The sequence below is a fragment of the Hypomesus transpacificus genome, chromosome 19 (genome assembly GCF_021917145.1).
Source record: "Hypomesus transpacificus isolate Combined female chromosome 19, fHypTra1, whole genome shotgun sequence".
NCBI lineage: Eukaryota > Metazoa > Chordata > Actinopteri > Osmeriformes > Osmeridae > Hypomesus > Hypomesus transpacificus.
The window spans coordinates 13,086,415-13,109,565 of NC_061078.1; the positions used below are offsets into that span (position 1 = coordinate 13,086,415).

The following is a 23,151-nucleotide window of genomic DNA, read 5'->3' on the forward strand; positions in this document are numbered from 1 at the left end:
GCACTGTGCTCTAATGATAGTGTTAGGTCTGTCTCTCTCTCCATCTCTCCTCTCCATCTCTTGACCTTTCCTGTCCTCTCTTCTCCTCTCCTCTCCTCTCCTCTCCTCTCCTCTCCTCTCCTCTCCTCTCCTCTCCTCTCCTCTCCTCTCCTCTCCTCTCCTCTCCTCTCCTCTCCTCTCCTCTCCTCTCCTCTCCTCTGCTCTGCTCTGCTCTGTTCTGTTCTGTTCTGTTCTGTTCTCCTCTCCTCTCCTTTCCTCTCATCTGCTCTGCTCTGCTCTGCTCTCCTCTCCTCTTCGCACGGCGTTTCCTCCACGTTTGGCCTCAGCCAAAAAGTCTCAGCAAAGTAGCCAAAGCAGCATTATGCACCATCAGGGATTCCCTCAATATTTGATGAGCTCAGGCTCTGGGATCTCCCTCAGTTCGTAAGGCTTACATAACCACTAGTGACGGCTGGTCCGGATGGTTCTGGGACTACCCTGGTAGGAGGAATTGCCAAGGAGGAGCAGGAAGTCTGATCTAGGATCTCTTTTGGTGTTTGAGATGACAATGACTCAGCTGCAGTTACTCTGAGACACATCGTGAATACAGGCTCTGGTTCTCATGGCACCCATACAGAGTGGGAGCTGAGGCCTACTTTACAGTGATATTGCCAGTGGGAAGGGTGGGGCAGGTAGAAGAAGTTGAATTGGGAGAAGCGAGGAGAGGCAAAGGAGGTAAAGAGGGAGAGGAGATGGATGAAGATGGGAGGAGAGAAAAGGAAAGCAGAGGAGAGGAGAGTAGAAGAGTAGAAGAGGAGAGAGGAGAGAGGAGAGAGGACAGAAGAGAAGAGAGAAGAGAATAGAAGAGAGAAGCGGAGTGAATAGAGGAGAGGCACAAGCAGATGCAAAGGCAGGGGCAGGGGCAGGGAGATCTGAAACATTCATGCTAGATTCTGAATGCACGCTGTGTGTTTCTGGGACTGTGGAGGATTTGGGGCGGAGGCTGTGTTACTGCGGTCTCTGGAAGCAGGCCAGCTCAGCTGCCTGCTGCTGAATCCGAAGCCGAATCAGACAGGGTTTTAATCGAACCTTGCTGATATCCAGCAGCCCTGCTGTCTCAGGAGACCCTGAATTAACAGAGACATACAAACTTGCCAAAGCCTCAAAACTCATATTATTGCACATTCAAGTCGTCTCACAAGGGAAAAGTCAAGTAATTATTAAGGGTGAACTAGGATAATGAATCTGGGACACATATCGGGCTACGGTGTCTGTTGGAGTTTGGTTCAAGACAAAAAGATGTTCAAGGAGCATAACGAATGCAGCAGAAAGTGAAGACTACATTTTTTGAAAACGACTCGGCTTGTCGTCTGTGCTGTCAATCGCTCAACGAAACCCTCACACTCGATAACCTAGGCAACTGCATCTGCACAGAAGCAGGGGTCAAACTCTGGATGGTTCCTTAAGCTGGAGCCCTTAATGGGTTTTTTTTTTATAGTGTCTCTTCAGCCATAGGTAAGCAGGTGTGTGATTTCTGTTGCAGCCTGAGCTCTCTGGTGAGCTGGATGGCAGGTGCACATGGGCACTCTGTGTTCAGTGGCCTACTAGATTGATGTAGGTGATTAAGGGTTAGATATGTCTCATGGCCACACCACCATCAAGGACATTGCTTGGTCATGTGCTGTGGTGATGGGATGTAAGGCAGTGTGGTGCTTTTCAGAATATGCGTGTGTGTGTGCATGTGTTTGTGTGAGTGTATGTGGGTTTATGTGTGTGTGTGGTTGTCAGTGGGTGTGTGGATGGGTGTGTGTGTGTGTGCGGGAGTATTGTGAATGTTTTATTATACTGTATTTGTGGACGTGTGATTTATTCATGACAGTGTAATTTAAGAATGTGTTTGTGTGTGTGTGTGTGTGTGTGTGTGTGTGTGGGGGGGGGTATCTGTAGGTGTGTGGGTGGTTGTGTGTGTGTGCAGGGGTATTGTGAATGTTTTATTATACTGTATTTGTGGACATGTGATTTATTCATGACATTGTAATTTAAGAATCTGTGTGTGTGTGTGTCTGTGTGTGTGTGTGTCACAGAGAGCCCTGCTGGAACAGAAACAGAAGAAGAAGAGACAGGAGCCGCTGATGGTTCAGTCCAATGTGGACGGGCGTTCCCGGGCCCGCAGGACCAAGCAGAGCGAGGAGCAGGCCCCACTGGTGGAGTCCTACCTGAGCAGCAACAGCAGCACAATCTACCACGGTATGACCACCAGCACCACAACCACACCCAGACCTGCTCTGTCACCTGGACCTGCCATCTGGAGCTGGCCCTCTCATCTCTCTCCAAGCAACACCAAACACCAAATGGGATGCCCAGTACTAATTGTTTAGGCCCCTTTTTCAAGGGCAGGGAGCTAGCCAGACAGACAGCTAGGCAGGCAGGCAGGCAGACAAGCAAGTGCTTCTCCACGTCCTGCCAGTTTGGACACATTGCTATCGATCCAGGCAGCACAGGCAGAGTGGTGGTGTAAGGTTGCTGATTGGAAATGGATATAAGAGGGTGTGAACATTCAAGTGAAAGTCCCATGGATAGCTCACTGTTTAATCGAACTGGCCTGCCGAGTCTTTGCTCTTGGGCAGACGAGATACTTTGCTTCATGCGAAAACAAACGACGTGACGTCGTGGAAGCGATGCGAGTTGAAATACAGTATCTCGATGTGAAGTAATAGCATAGTACAACCGTTGACATTTGCGTCCTTCAAACAAGGCTATACTGTATCATTTCGACTTGGTCTGAAACAAACTGTCAACTGTGTAGTACAGAAAACTCAACTGTGCAGTGATGCCTCGGTCAGGAGCAGGCAGGCTGCCGGTGATTGGGCTGCTTATCTCCACAGAGGGCCATCAGCTGCTGTCTAATCCCCAGCTCTGAGAGGCAGAGTCTGGGCTGCAGGCCATGCATGCTGCCCTGGCCTGGTTCATCCTGATGCTGTTTTCGCTCTGTGGACACCACATGCAGAGACCTGTTTTTTTTCTTCCAGGCCAGGACGTGTAATCAAATACACTCAGTTTAAAATGAGGAGAGGTCATCATACAGTAGTGATGGTAATCAGGAGAGCGGAGCGGGGAATAGGCTCCCCCTTCGCTCCCCCCTCGCACTCTGCCTGACTGCAGAGGAGGGCTGTTCATCAGATTCCCTCACCCTCCGTCGAGTCTAATGAATGTGTTTAGTGTTTACGAGAGATTCTTCTCTCAAGCTGTGTCTGCTAAACGAAGAGTACACACACGCGCGCACACACACACACGCCGTCGATGTGTGACCCGAAACTCCTCCACGCGCGGTCCCCCTCTGCACGCTCAGCCTCCCTTTTAGAGATGTCCAACAGATGCTGCCTTTGAGGCTGTTCTGTAACGTAGCACACATCCAAGCGTACAGTGGGATTGGAAAAAACAACGACAACATTCTGCTTGGCAACAGAGAAGGACTTCGGGCAGCAGTGACAAACGCATTTCACCTTGAAAGAATATGCCCCCCCCCACTCCTCTCGCTTTCTCTCTCTCTCTTGCTTCCTCTTTTTCAGGGCTTTTAGATTACCTCCGTAAGTCCCTTGATTGCTCTCATTTTCGTGTCTCTATTTTAAGATCTTATTCGACATTCAGGTCTGAGTGTTCTGGCTCACCTACGTACATTTGTGTTCTTCTGTAAAGCTGCATTCATTTGATCTAAATCCGGGCAGGAACTTGTATTCTTTCCTCTTGAACATTTGTATTCGGGTAGGTGCGCAGTCGATGTGACATCGATTGGTGATCTGACCCAAAAATGTGGGTACATCTTGTAACCGTGTTTCATTGTGCATCTATAATGGAAGTTCAACAGGACTATTTCTTTAGTAAACCCTCTACAGTATATCCTCTGCTGGGATTGTTTGGTCCATCTCAGAGTTTCCACTCTTATTGATGGTCTGATGATGTGAAATCAACCATTTCGAGCCCACTAAGGTTTGAATTTAATAGCAACATCTTCCACGCCGTAACCAACAATATTTTCTTTAAAATGAACTACAATCAATAAAATAATTGCTGGAAAGAACTGCTAACGATTTAACAGGATATTTTCTTGCCTATAACTGTGGGGCCATTGGCTACGGTAACAATACTGTAGTATTTACATGTAAGATGGACTGATAAAGACACCAACACAGGTTTACGGAAGGAGACATTCTGTGTAGTGTTTTTTAATGAGATGCATGAACGCCTCTCTGCCTGTACTCTGCTGAGTTCCACTCCTGCAGCACAACATTTGATCTCCCATTCCCCTTGAAGCTAGCACAGTATGAAGAAATGCCTGTGAAACGGGTTCTCACAGTGATGTTAAATGCTTAGGCAGACGCTGGCAAGGCCCACATGAACTGTACTCCTAAGATAAGGAGTATTCCTCATAAGATGCATTGGTCACTTTATCATCATACCAAACTTAACGTAGTCAGTTATATTATTCAATTACTGTGCCAATTAGCCTTGATTAATTTGTTGCTGGGAATGAGTGAAAAGTAATAGAATTCCCAGACCACCAGATCACCAAAAAATAGAAAGACATCATGGACACTTCTGATACACTAAACTGGGGAGAGCCATAATGGTCATTTCCTTTGTGATGAGAAATACCACTAAAACTTTGTTGCTCCTGCAAACTGACTTTTTCTTTAGCAGGCCGGGGTCAATAACCCCTGAACCGTGATGAGTAGCACAACCCACATCAATGACTTTTTTAATAATTACTACAATTAATTCCAAAAACTTTCATTTGCTTGTTGTATGTATGTCATTGATCCAGGTCTGCTTTCTTGGTTAACTTGCATTACCTTGTCCCTCTTTCTCTTTAACCTTGTCTTATTTTTCCTCTGGCTTAATATATCTCATTCTCTCTCTCTCTCTCTCTCTCTCTCTCTCTCTCTCTCTCTCTCTCTCTCTCTCTCTCTCTCTCTCTCTCTCTCTCTCTCTCTCTCTCTCTCTCTCTCTCTCTCCCTCTCCCTCTCTCTCTCTCTCTCTCTCTCTGTAATCCCCTCTGCCCTGCTAACCCTGGCCGTGCTGCTGGCCACTGCGTAGTACAAGAAGCGGAGCAGGAGGAGGGCAAGGTTGTGGCGGAGACCCAGCCTCCCCGCTCGGCCAAAAAGGCCAAGGCATCGGCCTGCTCCACGCCGCAGACAGGCAGCGCCAAGAAGGAGAGGAAGGGAAGGCACAAAGGTCAGCCCGGATGACTGGCAGCCTGACAGACAGCCCGCTGACCTGATAGACAGACAGACCGCTAGACAGACAGACGGACGGACGGACAGACAGACAAACATTGTTAGGAGAGCCAACTTTCTCGTACCTAGTTCACAGCATTCATCCACCTGCTTTTCCTGTTTGAAGGCTAGAAATGAGAGGATCAGACAGAAATCCACAGTACAATGAGACCACACATGTCTCGAGAGAGAATACGCTTGAATCTTTGTTTGGCAGTGCAGAGAAAAACATGTTGCATGGCCCCCGACTGTGGTCTTGTCATTCACCTCCACCTCCTGCCTGTATCACCTTGATGTCTGTCAAACTGACAAATGAAGGAATGTCATTAGTGTTTGACTGGAAAACTATAATTTTGTCTATTTGTTTCACATCATTTTTATCACCCGTGTTTATTATGTGTGTCTTTTTCGGGGAGCATGAAATCGTGATGTGCGAAAATGTCATTTTCTTGTCAAGGTAGGTCTTGTTTATTGTTCCCTTCTCCTTTTTTCTCATTTCCTTTGTCAATCAAACTTCTTCCACCTCACCCAGGACAAGGGTTAGCACATCTTTTTTTGGCGTGCCTCTAGTGGAGAGTGGCAAGCCAAGGCTAATGAGGCTGCCCTTCCAGAGTGGTTAAGCCTCCACTCAGGGCGCTAAGCCCATCACAGTCACAGTGTCTGTAATGATGTGAGAGGACTGGGTTCTGTTAGCCTGCCAAGTAAACACATCAGTGACTGGTTGGCTATTAAAATGCCTCCTTGGCCTTCATAGAAGACTAGCGTGAATCGAAGTTAAAGTGAAACTTTGTGTTTCACTCTCTTTCCCTTTTTTAGAAGCAATCCTTATTTTCCTTATAACAAAATTGTACATTCCAAGTTTTGTAGGGAACAAATATAACAGATTGAAAGCATCTTTACTGTAATACGTAACCGAACATGCTACCCATCTGACTTCAATTTGTCATAACGGAACCCAGGTGTTTGTTTTGTTGGTTAGGTCTGATGCCAACAGGTCTGTTCAATGTCTTTGTTTTTCTCTGCGACAGCTAATAGGATTCACTCAGGGCTGGTGATTAATCAGGTCAGACTCCTGGCCTTCAGCCCTGACATGGCCTGTGCTCTTTTGGAATGATAACTCACCCTGTCACACACTGACACACACACAGACACACACACACACACACACACACACACATACACACACACACACAGAGTAACAACTGTCTGAAACCAACATACGCCGGTCTTTTGAAGGCCACAATCTCTCTCCGATTTTCACCTGTAATTGGTGTGCAGTCGCAGCCTGTCGATGGAAATTACAATGAGTGAGCAACTCATGAATTCAGAAGCAACAACGTGTTCTCCTTGAATGTACACAATACTGACCTTTCATTACGTAAAAGAGTAAACAACAGCCAGATCCTGACTAGCTGTGATCACCTGGCCTGTCCTGCTAGCTAGAGGATGTCAGTTATCTTGAGGGGCTGGGCCCAGTAACTGGCAAGACAGATGGGACTTGGTGTTTGGGCCTGCTGTACAGCCTAATTGAATGACAAAGGACCAGAGGATGGCTTGCTAATAGCGTAGAAAACAAATGCTAGCATGTAAGTGCAGTGGCCGAGTGATACGCTGTAACATCTAATCAAGAGGCAGATGGCACTCTGCGGTCGACATTGATTTACAACTGTTCCTTTTATATCGAATTTCTTTCACAGACATTCTACTTCATCTCATTTTGAGATATTTTCACAACCTTTCTTGTCCATGTCATGGTTCCTTGCATGCAAGCATTGTTCCATTTAATACTTTAATACTTGTGAATGCTTTTGGTTGTATGGCTGTCCTGCATGCAAGTCTGTTTATTCACAATTCCCATTCAGTTGTTAATTAGTACTGGATGGTACAGGGCCTAATACTAGGAAGAAGGGTACTAGGCTGTAGTGTACTACTGTAGATAGGTGTCCTAGGTAACTGTGTCCTAGCTAACAGTGTACTAGGTAACAGTGTACTAGGTTGTAGTGTGCTAGGAAGAAGTGGACTAGCGAGGTGGTCTGACAGGGCGAGGGGGCTGTTGTGCTCCAGCAGGGCTCGACGGGCCAGCTTCCTTCCAGGAGGAGGGTCAGATCCAGATCCTGACCGTGGGCCACCTGGCCACAGAAGAGGCCAGTGAGGGCGACTCTGTGGGCAGTGCTCCTTCACATGGCAAGCAGGATCTCAGGGTCACCATGCTCAAGAAAGGTACCAGGACCAGGACCTGTACCCGTACTTCTAAGTGTCCCTGCACCTCTACCTGTACCTCTAAGTGGACTTGTACCTGTCAGAATGCGTTGTGCTATGCATGATGTCCCTGTTGGGTCTGCAACTGGTCAAAAACATAGGGCAGAGAGTGAGTGGCACTTTGACCATCCAATCAGAGGCAGCTGTGATTGGCCTAAAATAAGGGGATGATGAAGACTCAATGAATCAATCAACAGAACCCTGTATAGTGTCTCTGTCTTCACTTTGTAGCAGCACACAGCACTGCAGCATCAGGCTTGGTGCTGTGTGTGAGGGATGATGCACAGGGAGCTGCTCATCAAAACATGTTCAAACCCTAACAGGGAGATGCAGGTCTTGAATCAGCCTGGAAGGGTTTATTTTGCAGTCATTGACCGGCCCACTGAACATTATTCCACTTCTTACATGGCTATTTACTGCTGAAATAAATAATTTGACACAAAATATTGCTCTTATATTGAAAACTATTTGCATTAAAAATGCAATATAAAAAAAAAATCCTTTAGATTTAGATCTGCGCCCATAGCAACGGTCTGTCATTCATCGCAGCAATCTGCTGTTCAGAAATAACATGTTGTAGAGTGCCACGACTGACCAGAATTGAGTATTCAAGAAAGCTGTGTAATGAAGATTATTAACACCTTAATAATAACATCAGCCACTTAACTCACAAACAATTTCACTGACTGTCTCCTACTATTTCCTACATTCAGTCTTTCTCTGGATCACTATTTATCTATCTCTATGTAGCTCCCTCTATTTTTTATTGTACTGAAATGTAATTCCTGATAAGCTAAACAGTAGATAATTAAAACTTTAGGAGATATTGATTATATGGAAACCAAATATTCTGGGCAACAACAGCACTGGCATAACTAGGTATTGACTTTTGTGTGTATATGCGCACGTGATTTTCGAACAGTGGGATCATACAGTATAAAGTGTTCTGATCCCCACTATCTATACTTGGGGCAGAAACTGACACGATAATAACTCTCTCTCTGCCCGTGCTTCTGAAGGCATTTCTAGCAGTATGAACTTTGATGAAGAGGAGGATGATGAGGACGAAGTCAGCTCTAGTTCCTCCCAGCTCAACAGCAACACAAGGCCCGGGTCTGCCACGAGCAAGAAGTCCTGCAAGGTAAACCTGAGCAGCCCCGACCACTCTGTTTAATCCTCCATCCTGGTTGAATCCTCCCCTAAAGGCTGGTGGTGACACAGCAATAATGCCCCTTTTGCATGCTTGGTTCTTCAGCTTAATCCATCTGAGGATTGGACAGGAGTTTGACTTTGATCTGTTTATCTGTTCATTTGTCAGGATAATTCACAGAGAGAGGAAAGAGTAGGACGTGGGGGATTTGTGTGAAATCGATGTTTGTTCTCGGTTTTTGCAACTTGTAATTAAAGTTAGCTGTCTAGAACACTGATGGCCAATCTGGTCTAATAAATTGGGGAAACAGATCCCACCGGGGGGGTGTTCCCTGCATATCAAATGTTCCAACCTAATTGGACTTAATTGTGCTCTTTGCTGACTTCTTTCACTGCGATTAAACACAACTGCTGGCTGGGGTTTCCACGATGCAAATGTACCCCTCCCTTTGCTCTGCTTCATGTGAAACTATCCCCCAGACGTAGCATGAACGATGGAGAGAGCGAAGGCATCCCTGTAGGGCTGAGGTCTCGGGGTTTTCAGACATGTCGTCTGTTCTATCGCCCCCTGCAAGACTCTTCACTCCCAACATAACCACTGGTTGTTATCGGTCTGAAGGAGGGATGATTTTAGCACAGGCCATTATTTCTTTGCTTTCAGGTGGCAGAGCCATTATCCCCTAAGGACAGTGACTCAGAGAGGGAGGCAGGGAGGGAGGGAGAGGGAGGGTTGTGGAGACACAAAAGGAAGGTGACTGGTGCCTGGTACGATGCCCCGGCAGCCCACGGTACAGTAACGAAGGGATCTCAGTGACGTCGGCTGGCATTTCACTCGTTTCCATGACGTCTGACCAGTCATTCCATGTGGACCCGTAACCCCCTTTTAGGGAGAGCCAGCTGGCGTCCCCACTTGATTTGTGACCCAGACGGCGCAATGAACCGACACGACTCCAGTCCCTCTGGATACCCTGATCCTCCTTAACCTTTCCCAGCTTTCCCCTTTCCTGTGCTCTGAGTGTGGATGTGATGGCTTAGTCGCCAGCCCATCCTCACCTCGTCTGATTGGGCTGCCCGTGTCCGTTCCTCCAGGACGCCGCCTCCGCGTCCACACCCGCCATTAGCGAGCCCGCCATCGACGTGGACGACCTGGAGGAGTTCACCCTGCGCCCCGCCCCCCAGGGGGCCACGGTGAAGTGCCGGATCACCCGGGACAAGAAGGGCATGGACAGAGGCATGTACCCCACATACTACCTCCACCTGGAGAGGGAGGACGGCAAGAAGGTGAGGAGCGATGCAGCACACCACTGTGGACCGGCCAGACATGTAGGCACTGTTCTCATCACGTTTTAAGGTTGTCCCCTTATCAGAAGGTTACGCGTTAAACTGTATTAAACTGTATTAAACTATACTGTATTTGATCCCTTTGATTGTAAACAGTACACTGTTTTTGTTGCCAACAATCCATATCCGTGCGCGTGTTCTAGCATGTGCCCATCTAAATTAGGCCCTCCAGCCAGAGCGGATGTTGATGTTTTTTGGGGGGTTGGTGTCGCACTAATTGGATTGGGGCTTGATCCACCTTAGGTGTTCCTGTTAGCTGGGAGGAAGAGAAAGAAGAGTAAAACATCTAATTACCTCATCTCCATCGATCCCACGGACCTGTCACGAGGTGGTGAGAGCTTCATTGGAAAGCTAAGGTGAGGGCACCGCGCTTTCATCACTATAACGCCTGCAGATAACCAGTCGCCATTTAGCCAACCTGCTGTCTGCTGTTTTCAAAATATAAAGACAGTAATTAGTGAAAATCCTTCTCAATTATTATTATTTATTTTTTTGCTTTCACGGGTTTAGAGAACCTACAAAAGGATAGGTAGATAAGAAAAGCATTAATTAAAATTGCCTCCTGTACTTTTCTTTGACTTGAGGTATGCAAGACAACATTAGCCTCGTGTGAGATGAGGAGAATGAATTAGCTATGTGAACATCTCTAATGAACGGTGGGCTATGCAGCCCCACACCTGTCAGGTCTTCTGCAGAAAGGAAAGTAATTGGATTCATTACTTCCGTTTGGGCGCCCATCTGTCCTCATTGTTCGGAGGCTGAAGCTGCACCTGGGCGATGGCCGCTAGGTGTGATTAAAGTTGGAGCAGAGGACAAACTCTGCGGATCACAGCTCTGTCAGCCTGGGTGGGCGTGGTCTGCGCCTGGTCTGGGAGCGGGAACTGCAGCGTGGTCTGCGCTAAGTGCGCTCTCAATATCGTTTGGCAGATAGTGCCATGCGTGCACGTGTGTGTCCAGTTGCGTGTGTTGGCGGTTTCTGTGTCTACTCGTGTTTGTGTGAGGGGTTTTAGTGGTGACTGCAGGCTAAGAGGAGCAGGCAGTGACATCAGCCGCCCTCTGAGATCCTATCAGGGCATCGTGGCACCAGAGAGCCCCCAAGGGAGTCTCGTCAAACATGGCCGGCCACAGTCTTTATTAATGTCCTCTCCCTACTCTCTTGGTCGATGCGGAGATCTCCTCTGGCCTTCGTCATCATAACCACACTTGACGGATGAAGAGCTGGATGGAGACAGGCAGAGACCTTTCACCTGCCTCTGATGGAAGTTGTGGAGAAGCTGTGAAGATGAGATTGCAACCTTTTCTTTAACCTTCAAGGTCAATTGTCCGTAGCTAACTGTGGCCTGATTAACAGAGGGTGAATAGCAAGCCTCTCATCTGAATCTGGCCACGGTCCACCTCTTGGTTAAGTTGATTATTGGCAAAAAATCTAAATCTAATCCCAGCATCAAAGCTTTCTTTTACAAGCTGATAACCTATGACATACATACAGTAGGACATTTACATAATTATAACCAACAAATCACTTATATGTTTCGTTTAGATGAATAAAAACAATAAAAATCAAAAGCTTACATTTTTCAGCATGCTTGTCAGGTGAATACTGTGGATCATAAGAATTAGCCTTGCATTGTACCAGATTTTTCGTGATGACCTGTATTGTGAAATGACTGGTGAGATGCTGACTAAATGATGACAGTTATCGTTACGTTAACGATCAGTAATCAAACAGTGATTGTTGAAGGCCGAGAGACAAGTGATTGTATTTCTGTTTATTTCTCTGTGATTAGCAGAGCTATTTTCCCTACCATTGACTTTGATTGGAGTATGAGGTCCAGTAGCTAGCTGATTAGGGTTAAAGGGACAAAGCACTGCCTTCATTAGCTTCAAATTGCTCTTAACCTCTTTATTACAGAGCAAGCTCCTGACACACACACACACACACGCACACACGCATATGCATGCACATACAGACCCAGTCCTCTAAGCCCCTCATGGTTTTCCCTCTTCAGGTCTAACCTCATGGGCACCAAGTTCACCGTGTATGACAGCGGGCTGAACCCAGCCAAGACCCCTTCTAGTCTGGAGGCTGAAAACCTGCGTCAGGAGCTGGCAGCAATATGCTACGTGAGTCCTCATGAGAGAAACCGTTGGTGCCAAGCCATGTAGTAAGTATAGATTGGGGGATGTGTCACAAGGAAGGTGTGGAATCGTGGTTACTGTCCACCACATAGTCCACTGAAGGAGCATGGCGACACCTAGTGCTCAAAGCTGAAAATGGCCCTGTGTAGGGCTACTTCCTAAAATTGTAAAGGCAGGAAAGACATTAGTTTTAGTGTACGAACACACTGTATGACTGGTGAGACTAACTGGAGAGCTGTGAAACAACGTTGTCTGGTTGCTCCCTCTTTAGGAGACCAATGTGTTAGGGTTTAAAGGACCTCGGAAGATGAGCGTCATCATACCTGGGATGAACATGGACCACGAGAGAGTGTCTATTCGCCCACGCAATGTGAGTGGCTCTCGTCAATACAGGGAGGAATGGAGGAGTGAGTGAGGGCAGGAGGGCAGGAGGGAGGGAGAGGGAGGGAGGGAGGGCGGGAGGGTGGGAGGGCGGGAGGGCGGGAGGGCAGGAGGGCAGGAGGGCAGGAGGGCAGGAGGGAGAGAGTGAATCAGGAGTGATTCACTTCTGATTCACTCCCCCTCCCCTGCCCCAGGACCATGAGTCTTTGCTGGCGCGGTGGCAGAACAAGAGCACCGAGAGTGTGATCGAGCTGCACAACAAGACCCCTGTGTGGAACGATGACACGCAGTCCTACGTGCTCAACTTCCACGGCAGGGTCACCCAGGCCTCCGTCAAGAATTTCCAGATCATCCATGACAACGACCGTGAGCTTCCCAGCCTCTGTCAGCCCGCATGCTCGGCTTGCTCACTGTCACATCCACTCACAATATAGTTGTACTACTGATACACGACAGCTTTCAAATCCCTTTTATCCCTGGTTGAATGGAGCTCAATGTCAGAGGAAATGTGTTTGATCTGTGTTCTCCCGGTTCCTCTCCCCGTAGCGGACTACATCGTGATGCAGTTTGGCCGCGTGGCAGAGGACGTGTTCACCATGGACTATAACTACCCTATGTGTGCCCTGCAAGCCTTTGCCATCGCTCTCTCCAGCTTTGACAGCAAGCTGGCATGTGAGTAGTGATCGTTCCAGCTCCCCACCCCCCAAATCTGCTGCCCCTTCTGGGAAGCTACCTGGCCTGTATGACCTATGACCCTGCCCCCAAAAGTGAAGGTGTTCAGGTGTCCACTGACCTGCCTATCGCTTGAAGGGCTGACACTATCCATGGAGCCTGACTGAAGCCCCCAACAGTGAAAAACCCGCAACTATAGTGGATCTTTGAACGGTGTGGAGGCTCAACCCATGTGTGTGTTGGTGTGCAGGCATGCGTGCATATGTGTGTGTGTGTGTGTTTGTCAGTCTTCAAATGCTCCCCAGGACTATTCTATTGTCTGTTTCGGACAAAGGTAGAATCTTAGTCAGAGGAGAAAACAAGCACAAAGACTAATCCACTGTCGTGTTTGAAGTCCTTAATGTTTCTTACTGATCTACGTACACCGCTTATGTAGACGTTTTATAATTCTAACAGTTCTTAAAACAATTGATTAATGACTTTACAATAATTGCATATGATTGCATAATAACACTAACAATTGTCCAGCCTCAAATTCTGTTTGAATGGGTTGAATTTGGCCCATACTGTGCGATGATTGTGTTGAAGTGACTAACCTCTTAATTTTCCTCTTATATAATGAGAAGGCTTCTCATTCCCAGCTGGGGTTACAAAGGAGGAGCTATATTTATCACATAATTAACTTCTGCCGTTAGATGAATAATTATATCATTTAGAACTACAGATGCATCAATTTTAACATCCCATTATTTACACATAGGATCAAATAAATTCCATGCAATCTCCCCTTGAAATATTAACATTCTTTTATTTATATTGTTATTTATATATTTATACAGTTTTATGATGTTGTTTTCTGCATTGTCATTTTCATTTATGTCTATCTGATGGCCAGAAGCACACAGCATTTCCCCACTTGATAGAAGGGAATATCCGTCCACATTAACAAGATAAATAATTAGACTGCGAGGCATGATGGGGTTTGTTAGTGTGTACAGGATATGACTCTAGTCAGAGAATGTAGAGGAAGGAGCACTTTAACTGACATGTATGGTGGATGTGAATTAGCTGTACATATTGTAATTGTGCCTTTGGAGATTAAATCCAGTATAATGCTTTATCTAGAAATATTTCATGATCTCTGCGAAAAGTACCTTGTCTTGTTATCAGCCCCTTGTGTTTTAGACCTGAGGCGTGCCCATTGTAACGTAGTATCTTCCAAGAAAAGAAAGAGCTTCTCCTCAGTAAAGGCAGTTATACATGAAAGTGCACAACAGCGAGTAAGCATTTGCAGCGGCAGCCACTAATGTTCTAACATTCGAACTCTAACCCCATCCCTCCATCCTGTAGGGGTCATACCACCTTGTCATGTGCTCTTCCTCTGGAAAACAGCGAATGATGGATTATTTTGGTTGATCATATTTTTACTCTTAAAAAAATTGATATGTCTTCTCACGTCAAGAGGGCCAAAATCCTTTATTGAAATACAAATCTATTTTATATTTTATTATTACTCAATGTACAATTTTGTCACATGAAGGAAAATAGCAAAGAACAATCTCCGATGCCTCCTGTTGTTACTGCGAGTTTTAAAAAGACTGTCTACTTTAATCCAATGTGCTGTTCTTGTACCTTATTGTGATCTAACTATACTGAATACCAAGCAAACTTCTGTGATCTTTGCAGGAAAAAAAAGACTGAGCTTTTCATACAAGTTTCTTTGTGTCCGGGTGCAAAAAGTCAATTTATTAAATGTGTTCTAGTGCCGTTTCACTGTAATGTATAATGTGTACATTGGTCGATTTAATTGTGTTTGTTTATACACAGTTCTCTACAGTACAGTATGACAAAAACACAAATAAAACTATTGAGTCAGCTAATTCCTCTATGTACGTTTATGAATTTATTTCCACACCAGATATCATTTAAAACGGAATATCCACAAAATGCACATTTACAAACATCAGAGGTAGATCTTTGATCTTGGGATAGACCAGGAAAGTAGAGGTAGTACGTACATTCAATAAAATAGGTAATTTGAGGTCCAAACTGATTAGGAACATTGTGCTGTTATCTATGTCTCTCTCCGGTTCCTCATCCTCACCCCACTGGTGTCCAGCTCCCTCATCAGGACTGAAGGGGTGGGACTCCCTCCTCGAGGTGGGGGAGGAGGGGACAGGAGCAGGCACTCTTCCTCATCCACCTCCTCCTCTGCCTCCGCCTCGGGGTTGCGACAGACGTCATAATCTAATATGAGACTCTCGGCTTCAATCAAAGGGTCCTCCTCCTCCCTCTCTTCATCCTCTTCCTCCCCCTCCTCCTCCTCCTCCTCCTCCTCCTCCTCCTCCTCCCCCTCATCCCCTACTTCCACCTCCTCCCACACGTCCACTTCCTCCTCTTCTTCCTCGTCCTCCTCCTCTTCATCATCTTCCTCTGCCTCCTCCTCCTGCCCCCCCCCTTCCTTATCAAAGCCCTCTTTAGGATACTGGAAAACATCTTTGTGCTCATTAAAGCTGATTTGTTTTTTCGCTTTCGAAGACGGCCAGAGCTGCCTCCAAACAGCCACGTCGAGCTGCTGCCCGCTTCCTCCCCCGTCGCACAAGGCGGGAAGGAGACCCTCCCTCTCTCCCTCCTCCTCCTCCTCCTCCTCTTCCTCAAACAGGACTGGCAGCCTGGTGTCCACCTCCACCTCCTCCTCCTCCACCTCCATCCTCTCAGCCAGGGCCTCAGGAGTGGGCCGACAGTGGCCCGGCTCCTCAACCTCAAGGCTGATGGTGTCGTACCTGCGCCTGCCACAGGGCTCCTCGTACTGGGGGTAGGTCTCCTCGGGGTAGCCTGGGTGGACAGGCACCCACACACACGAGAAAAAGAAAGCACTGTTATAAACCACATGACACCCCTCAGGGAGCGGACGTCCACCCTTAGCTATCTACTTCTGCACCGTGTGCACGCATCGGCTTATCAGATAGCATTGATACGTGGGTGCAGTACTGGGTGTGTATTGCATGGTGACACAGTGAGCGCATGTGAAGGCCTTGCTGTTGTTACCATCCCAGTCCTCTGTGTAGGTCACTTCCTCGGCCTCGATCTCTGGGGAGGCGGCCTCCGTCCGGCCCTCCTCCATCAGCCGGCTGATGTCCTTCAGCTGCAGCCGCAGCCTGTCCTCCTCCTCCTCCTCCTTCTCACGCTGCCGCTGCTGCCGGGAGCCACCTTTACTCTTGCTCAGGCGCCGGCTCTTACTCTTGCATTTGCCCCTTTTGACACTAGAGGGCAGTGTAGGAAAACAAAGTCAGTCGGACAAATCCCTCTACGTAAACCGGATGAAAACTGTTTCGAACTATTAAACGATTTCTGAGTTATGTTCAAGCTGAAGAAAGAAAAGAAAGAAAAGAAAAGAAAGAAGTCACCTGTCATCACTTTTGCATTTCAGTTGGCTGTCAAATTTGTCAGACACAATTCAACTAAATTCAGCAAATGAATTCGGAGGAGGCGTTTATCAGAAACAGCACACTGATTTGTACAAGCTTTCCTCCGCGAGTCGTTTCTCCGGCTCTGGCCTGACCTGAGCCGTGCAGAGTGCCTGGGAGAAGAGCCGCCTACCTGTCGGGCACCTGGCTCGTTCCAGAAACGATCATCTCCATCAGCTGCTCCGTCTCCTGCAGCCTCTGGTGAAGCCTGGCCAGCTCGTAGTCAGCTGGAGGTGAAGCCAGGTTAGTTACAGTGGTGCTTGGTGGAGTTGTAATACTGTTACCAGCCCCTTTGTGGTCTCTAGCCTGTTCAATCCCACTAGACCTCCATTCAACACACCGGGGAATGGGATCCCAGCATTGTTTCCTTGAGATTGTTGTGTTATTTCATTCTGAGAATGAGATGTTTACATGGATTGAGGATGAATGGGATTCTGATATGGTGACGGGTAAAGTAACGTACATATTGGATTTCTTTGATTTGGTATTGGAGGAAAGTGGCCGTTGGACTTGGTAGGTTTAGATGTCATCTGTGGATACAAAAACATACTGTAGTTAAGGACTGGTTACCCGTGTGGCAGTAGAGGTTGGGTTGGTGATGCTACCGTGGATCATTTGTGTGTAAGTTCAGCTCACCAGGGTGGAGTTATCCTGCTACACTAAGTATGGTTTATTAGGTTCAGCTCACCTTGTAGAAAATAAAGAGGATGTAAAGGAGAATTCCAAAGCCATAGATGGGTATGACCTGCCCCAGGAGGCTGGGCTTGCTGGCTCCACCCATGCTTTTGACTTTGGCCATGATGTCAAGGCTTTGAGTCAGGGGGGGCACAGAGCCCTCCTCCCACAACCCCTGGTCCTCTGGCACGGGAAGACGATGCATCATAGGGGGGTAGTAACCTGGTCTGACTGGAGGAGAGTGAAGGGTTACACACACACACACACACACACACACACACTAGACACAATTATACACTGTACACCGCTACATCTTACTGTAATAGTGTTGTTGATGATGACCTGTCTTGCATTTTACTATCTTTTAGCCCAGATGGAAATATTAAAACAGTGTTCTATATGCAAAATGTGGCTAAATGGAAGTTGAACAGGAGTAAAACAAGTTAGCCTTGACTAATGACAACTACTTTTTTGAATGTGGAGGAGAAAAAACTGGTTGGACAGATGTGACATTTATGGAAGGGGATTAAATGCGCGATTTATCTTGAGAGTGCCTTTGTGAAAAAACGGCACATTGCGTATTACTAACAAAAAACATTCTTATAACACGTTTTTTACAGTAAAATGTCATATATGTATTTTTGAGTAATCGGTGTTTACTTTATTTGGCCACGGTTCGTTGCGTTCAAAAGTCTGCGTTTTAAACTAGCTGACGAATGAACAGAAACAGAATTATCCTATGGCTGGCAAATGCACAACCCTCAATAACAGGAATGATAATCCGCCTTACCGTCGGCCTGCCCTACATCTTTCTTCCCGCTGGGCAAAAGCATTTTGGGCAGGAAAAGCGAAAGACATAGCACGGAGCAAGAAATTAAAGTAACCTTCTGAAAAGTTGTAACCGACATTCTGTTAATGACAACGGTAATTTGATCCAAAAGAGAAACTGCAACACCGGTATCCAGGTCAGAAACCACAGCATCCTCTCCTTCACATTCTCACTGTAACGGTTCAATGAAAGTGAGGCGGTGAGTCGCTGCTGAGGGTCTAGACATGTCCAGCAGATGTCACTATGGGTCCAGTAAAAATATCCATAGCTTCCAAATATTAGTTTTATTTATTGCAACAAATAATGCATGACCCTAGGAATGACCCTAACCCTTATCGAAATGATTTTTACCCTCATTTCTTCATGGTACCTATCGAATATAAGATTTCTGTGTTTTGTGGTTGTCTGACAATATTTTTACCTCATTGGCATGTTGGACATAATGTTGTTGAATACATTCTCCAATAGATGTCACCAAATACCCAGTAGGTTTTTTAATAGTCAGTGCTGTGGAGTTAGTCAGATTCCACCATCTTGCTTTTTGGATTTTGTAAGAGCATTTTCCTCCTGACTTTGCTGTGAAGGCTATGGATTTGTTTGCTTTAAAACGCATCAACACAGAAAAGACCCTGTCATATAGGGCTGCCAATGGAAAATATTCACACTATTTACCGTTGAATTAATCATAGGCCTACTACATGTATGCTCTATATCTATTACTATTGATTATCGGTTCCCCCTCAACTTCAAGTAGATCTTAGTTGTTAGGGTCTTTTGTTTCAATGAAATGATAATAATAATCCTACAATCTTTGAAATGTTTTCTGCTGTATTCAGATGTGTTCAGATTTGTTGGGAAAGCTATCGGCCAGAGTATACTGCATAGTCAGGAGTATTTAATCCAATTTATTGCCATTTGGCATTACTAAATCAATCTGTTCTTAATATTTAGTACACACAAATATATTTATTATACACAAAAACAGTTACATCTAAGTGCACATTGTCATCAGCTAAACTGACGTCTCAGCATGACAAGATAGTAAAGCACTGGTGATGTACAATCTAGTCTGCACTGTTGTTGTAGATGTGACACATTGTGATAGGTGGCACTATTGTGCAATATTGGCCTTGCAACATCTGTAAGCTTTTAATCTGGGGAAACAAAATGCTGTATTTGTTTACCTTTTTTAGATGGCTGGATTATAAATTATCTGTGCCAACACGCATATGATTTTGACAGAGATTATGCCTGCTATACAGAAGCTGAACTAAACAGATATTTTAGTATTTTTTTGTCACCAGTGGTTCAAAGTGGTGTGCATATGCTACTGCATAGATGTTTCGACTATTGTCTGTGGGCGGGGGCGTAGCCACGGGTAGGTCTGGATAGGCACAGGCCTATCCAATTTGTTCTAATGCCTACCCATAAACAAAAATATCTCCCCAAAATGATGCGCCGGGTGGACATCGCAAGGTAATAAGTAAACAAACTGAAAAGATGGCTATCCATATTTCTCTAATACCCCCTGTCTGTGGGTATTAGAGATCAAAGATATCGAAATGTTTACCCTGAAGTATTTGAAACTTATAGAAAAGATTATTATTCGACTGTCACTCTCCCCCATTTCATTTTTTTTCCTATTATTCTAGTCAACTCAACTGTGAATTGGCTGAAAATGTATTTCCATATCCCCCATAATTGCAGTGTTGTTAAAATAAGACTTTCATCGTTCTCATGGAAACCCCTAAGTACACATCATGCAGTGCAATTACTCAAAAAATAAAACCTGCTAATGTCAGAGTGGTGAAAATATCATAGCACACCCCTATTCCCAAAATCCAACTGGGAAGTATTACATTTTGAATTTGACCACATTCATGCTCATGGACACATGGAAAAGCTGTCTAAAGGAATGAAAGTGTGTGGGCACAGTTTGGACGGTGCCTTTGGGGATTTGCCTGGTTTGGTTTGAGTGATGCCATGAAGGAGGTATGTGAGAAAGTGTGTCCAGTTCACACTGCAGTGCAGTGGCGGACTGGTAATGCAAGCCCCTCTGCCTCTGTCTGTTTACTGCGCTTCTCTCTTATCAAGCCTTTAATTACTTAATTATTCTTCATTAGGCTCAATTAAAATACAATGGACTCACTGCAGCAAAAGTCAGGCAATGTCGGCTCCCTCCCGGCAGTGTGCAGAACAGGACATGGGCTACCGTGATATCCCTGCAGTGTGTTCTTGGAAAATGTGTTTTTGTTATTCCTTGAATGAAAGCCTGGGAAGTCTTATTGCTATGCTAACAGAAAAATATATATATATATAACATTGACTCTCATGAAATGTTCATGCTCCTCTGTGTCTAGTGAGGAATAGATTCACATACATGGCAATCAAAGCGCCTTCACCAAGCAAAATTGCTTTCAGAAATAGAAATGGTTTTCTTTCTCTATATTCATGCAAGTGATTTGTTGTGCAATGTCACCTTACTCAGTGGTAGCACACTAGGTTTACATCAAGTTTTTTCCACTTTCTCTGCCTCTGTCTAAATCAGTCAATTTATTTCCAAATTGCAAGTCGAGTGTGGGAGCAAGGGCTTTTTTTTTCTTCTTTTCAGTGGTGGCAAAATATTAAATCAATGCACCCCTCTATATCGAGAAGGTTTAATTTCTTATTTGATATTGATGGGGATGAACCTGGCTTTGAGTGTCATGAAGGACATAGTGTTACAAATCCCAGGCCTTTATATTCATAGAACAAAGACAGTGAGGAGTGAATGAGCTGGATTAATCCAGTGGAAGCATGTTCTGTGGCACGGGCCAGTCCTTGACTGGCTTTACTGCTCGTCTGCTGGACTCCACACCTTTATTTATTAGCATCAGAAGAACAACAGTGGCCACCAGCCTCAGAGTAATCCACTGGTAGCTAATTTACATTTCTTTTCACCTCTCTCTGATTATCCTCACGGAAACAGCATGTACAGAAGTCATACTGTGGAAATAATGCGAGTGACCCATGCATTATTGCTTTCTAAAAGAAAGTATATTGAATTCATAGTCGATTGGGGTCTATCAAAAATCAGGACACTGTCGATGCCGACTGTGCCATGCCGCATAGTGAACGTCTTATAAAGCCGTGTGGCCATGCATGACACAGCGCTGTTGTGTCACCCGTCTGTCCGAAGCGAACAACATCAAAACATCGCTCCAATATGGAAGCAAATCGTGACCAAAATTCAAATGAAAATGCATTTCCAGAAATGCATTTTCATTTTAAGAATGTGGCTGCATTATTTGACTCATAAATCAAATTAGTATTCAATCATCCTATTTGCATTTTCATTTTCTTCTTTAAGACTGCTCATTCTTTCCCTTAATTAAAATTAAAACGAAAAAGACATTTGAAATTTAATTTTAAAAATATGCCCCAGCAAATAGATACCAAAATTCAATTTGAAATGTAAAATTTGAAAATGAAAATGCATTTCCAGAAATGCATTTTCATTTTAAGAACGTGGCTGCAAAATCGTGATTTCCAGAATTGCATTTTCATTTTCAAGAACGTGGCTGCAAAATCGTGACCACAATTCAAATTCAAATGCATTTCCAGAAATGCATTTTCATTTTAAGAACGTGGCTGCAAAATCGTGACCACAATTCAAATTCAAATGTATTTCCAGAAATGCATTTTCATTTTAAGAATGTGGCTGCATTATTTGACTCATAAATCAAATTAGTACTGATTAGTACTGAGCGGACATTGCATTTTCATTTTCATGTTCTGCCCGCAAAGAACTGCCCATAATTCGAAAACGAAAATGCATTCTGAGCGGCGCAGTAGAGTGACGTCAGTAGCCGTTCTTCTTCAGCTCCCTGCTGACCGAGCTACCCATCTTGTTCGGTAGGGGGCGGTGTGCACATACGCATTGCATTACATGACAAATGTGCCGGGAAATTGATTGAATTGCCGGGTCTTTAGAGGACGCATCACAGATCATGGCGCTCCCTCAAATTGTGCAGACACTGATGGAATTAGCTGAGCTGGTAGAAACTAATAATATATCTGAGTCTGATGCCCGTGACCGAGTAGAACAAGTCACAGAGAGCTTGGCTGCATACTCTGCCGTCACAGACGTACACATTAATGAGGTTGCCATAGTAAACCTCTCTTCAGTCCTGGAACGGCTGGATGCTGTGGAGCCTCAAATGGGACGGGGACGACCAACCATCCACATCCCGTTCGAGTCCATCGAAAACTATTTATTAAATGGTTTAAAAATAAAGGACATAGCGGAGCTGTTGTCGGCCACCAGACCATCCGTCGGAGGATCCAAAGCAACGGATTTATGGAGCTAGAAAGCTGACAAAAGTATCTGAATTTGAATATGAAAGATCTGAAATATTTGTGTGTCGAATTTCATAAAACTGAAATATATTGCTGTTGAATATATAATATCTGAATTATTTGTATGCCAAATTTAATACAACTGAATTATTTTGATCCAAAAATAAAACATTCTAAAATTCAGATTGCAGGAATTCAGATTCTTGAAATTCAGATTGCGGAAATTCAAATTCAGATTGCGGAAATTCAGATTTTGTCTGAACCAGGCCAAAGGTGAAACAGCTTGCTTTCACAGGAAAAAGTAGACCATTTAATAAATAGTTTTCGATGGACTCGAACGGGATGTGGATGGTTGGTCGTCCCCGTCCCATTTGAGGCTCCACCACAGCATCCAGCCGTTCCAGGACTGAAGAGAGGTTTACTATGGCAACCTCATTAATGTGTACGTCTGTGACGGCAGAGTATGCAGCCAAGCTCTCTGTGACTTGTTCTACTCGGTCACGGGCATCAGACTCAGATATATTATTAGTTTCTACCAGCTCAGCTAATTCCATCAGTGTCTGCACAATTTGAGGGAGCGCCATGATCTGTGATGCGTCCTCTAAAGACCCGGCAATTCAATCAATTTCCCGGCACATTTGTCATGTAA

General features: G+C 45.3%; 2 protein-coding genes across 2 annotated transcripts in view; one reads left to right on the forward strand and one right to left on the reverse strand.

Annotated features, from left to right (window-relative positions):
- Positions 1-14,959, forward strand: part of tub (TUB bipartite transcription factor) — a 20,785-nt gene extending 5,826 nt beyond the window's left edge. The window contains exons 3-12 of the mRNA XM_047041424.1: positions 2,064-2,226; positions 5,074-5,211; positions 7,320-7,472; positions 8,531-8,652; positions 9,750-9,941; positions 10,245-10,357; positions 12,011-12,125; positions 12,412-12,510; positions 12,716-12,887; positions 13,068-14,959. Coding sequence (XP_046897380.1) covers positions 2,064-2,226; positions 5,074-5,211; positions 7,320-7,472; positions 8,531-8,652; positions 9,750-9,941; positions 10,245-10,357; positions 12,011-12,125; positions 12,412-12,510; positions 12,716-12,887; positions 13,068-13,201 — 1,401 coding nt within the window. The 3' untranslated portion in view covers positions 13,202-14,959. The remainder of the gene's footprint in view (positions 1-2,063; positions 2,227-5,073; positions 5,212-7,319; positions 7,473-8,530; positions 8,653-9,749; positions 9,942-10,244; positions 10,358-12,010; positions 12,126-12,411; positions 12,511-12,715; positions 12,888-13,067) is intronic.
- Positions 14,960-15,267: 308 nt separating this feature from the next.
- ric3a (RIC3 acetylcholine receptor chaperone a) lies at positions 15,268-18,243 on the reverse strand. Its single transcript, XM_047042384.1, has 7 exons — positions 18,126-18,243; positions 17,349-17,566; positions 17,124-17,190; positions 16,794-16,887; positions 16,242-16,456; positions 15,754-16,028; positions 15,268-15,414 (listed from the first exon to the last, which is right to left on the reverse strand). The coding sequence occupies exons 1-7, from the start codon at positions 18,241-18,243 to the stop codon at positions 15,268-15,270; spliced, it is 1,134 nt and encodes a 377-aa protein (XP_046898340.1).
- Positions 18,244-23,151: the final 4,908 nt, after the last annotated feature.